At 34.5% G+C, this 1,485-nt stretch overlaps 1 protein-coding gene across 1 annotated transcript; it reads left to right on the top strand.

Annotated features, from left to right (window-relative positions):
* Window positions 1–223: 223 nt before the first annotated feature.
* On the top strand, window positions 224–1,198 carry LOC137839080 (uncharacterized). The gene is made up of 3 exons (XM_068648211.1): window positions 224–352; window positions 431–532; window positions 609–1,198. Exons 1-3 carry the CDS (start codon window positions 224–226, stop codon window positions 1,158–1,160), a joined length of 783 nt encoding a protein of 260 aa, XP_068504312.1. The 3' UTR covers window positions 1,161–1,198.
* The last annotated feature ends 287 nt before the right edge of the window (window positions 1,199–1,485 follow it).

The following is a 1,485-nucleotide window of genomic DNA, read 5'->3' as shown; positions in this document are numbered from 1 at the left end:
AGGTTCGTCTTGAGCTTAGAGATAGATGGTTTGGAGAGTTCAAGGTAATTTGAGTTATGATTACATTTAAAATGATATTTTATTTTTCTACAATGTTTTTTTTCTAATTTATTTTACATGCAGAAAGAGTATAGGTGGGATATGGAACAAGACCAACTCATTAGATCCATTTTTGATACAAAAGCCTCCCATATTTTTAAAAATGCTATGAGTAAAGTTAGGCATGGTCAAGATAAGAGGACCTGGATTCCAGAACAAGAGTGCTATTGCCAAGGCGAATCGGGCTGTTGAGAAGGGAGCCTCAGCCTACTGTGGTGGTTCCATATCTACCGCAGCTCACTTTGAGAAAATGGTAATATTATTATATTTCTTCTCTTTCTATATTTAATTTAAATACAATCTATGATATCTTTTTATTGAATTTATGTAGACTAAAGAGCTTGAACGACAACCAACTGCTTGGGAGGTTGTAGAGAGAACAAAGAAATTGAAGACTGGACAATGGGTCAATGACAAGACTCGCGACCTTGCGGTATGTTTAAAATTTGTTATAGTTTAATTTTTACTATATGTTTTCTTCGCAATAATCAATTTGACTTCATTTTCAGGAGAAATATAAGAAACGTCGAGAAGAAGCCCAACAACAGCAAATGCTTGAAAGCGCATCTTCGCAAAACTCTCATGTTGCCTCTATTGATGACAATGAAATATACATCGATGTTGTTGGAAGTGGAAATAAAAAAGGGAATGTCTATGGTCTTGGTGTATTGAGCAAAAGGTTTAATAGTTCAACAAGTGCTCACTCTGCTGCAAGTCAAGCTCCAGTAGTCCATCAAATAGAAGAAATGTGTGAGATTATTCAAAAGCTAAATGATGAACTTATGACAAAACGTGTCAAGGAGCGGACACTTGAAGAAAAGATGGAGCTATTGATGAAAACTCATGAAGAGCAAAGTGAACGCATGCGCAAACAAGATGAGAAGATGCAACTCATCCTACAACACATTCAAATGAATAATCCCGCATCAGGCTCTTCAGATCTACTACCAGTGGACATCATAAAGGAGACCAGAGTAGAGATGACAGTTCAGAAGAAGATTAGTTATATGTTGAATTATATCATAGATTTGACTATTTTAACTAGTATTCAACAGTTTTAGTTGTGTAGTATGATTTACCTTTAATTTGAGCACAACTTCTTCTTAAACTATGTATTTGAATTTCATTACAATTTAGTTTGATTGAATTTTGATTATCTCAATATGCAGGTCTGAATTTTTTTATAAAATGGTCAAAATACCATTTTAAATAGGTATTAATAATACAAATAAAAATAGCCACCGAAAATTGATTTGGTGGCTATTTAGCCACCGAAATCAAATCTGTCGCTGTAGAAGTCTCCATTTAGCAACCAAAATAGTCACCAAAAGATTTCTTTTTAGCGACCGAAAATGGTGGTCGCTATCACCTTCTAATTCAGCCACC

Source organism: Phaseolus vulgaris, chromosome 11 (assembly GCF_000499845.2).
Source record: "Phaseolus vulgaris cultivar G19833 chromosome 11, P. vulgaris v2.0, whole genome shotgun sequence".
NCBI classification, from domain to species: Eukaryota; Viridiplantae; Streptophyta; class Magnoliopsida; order Fabales; family Fabaceae; genus Phaseolus; species Phaseolus vulgaris.
This window is presented reverse-complemented; position numbering and strand designations above follow the sequence as displayed.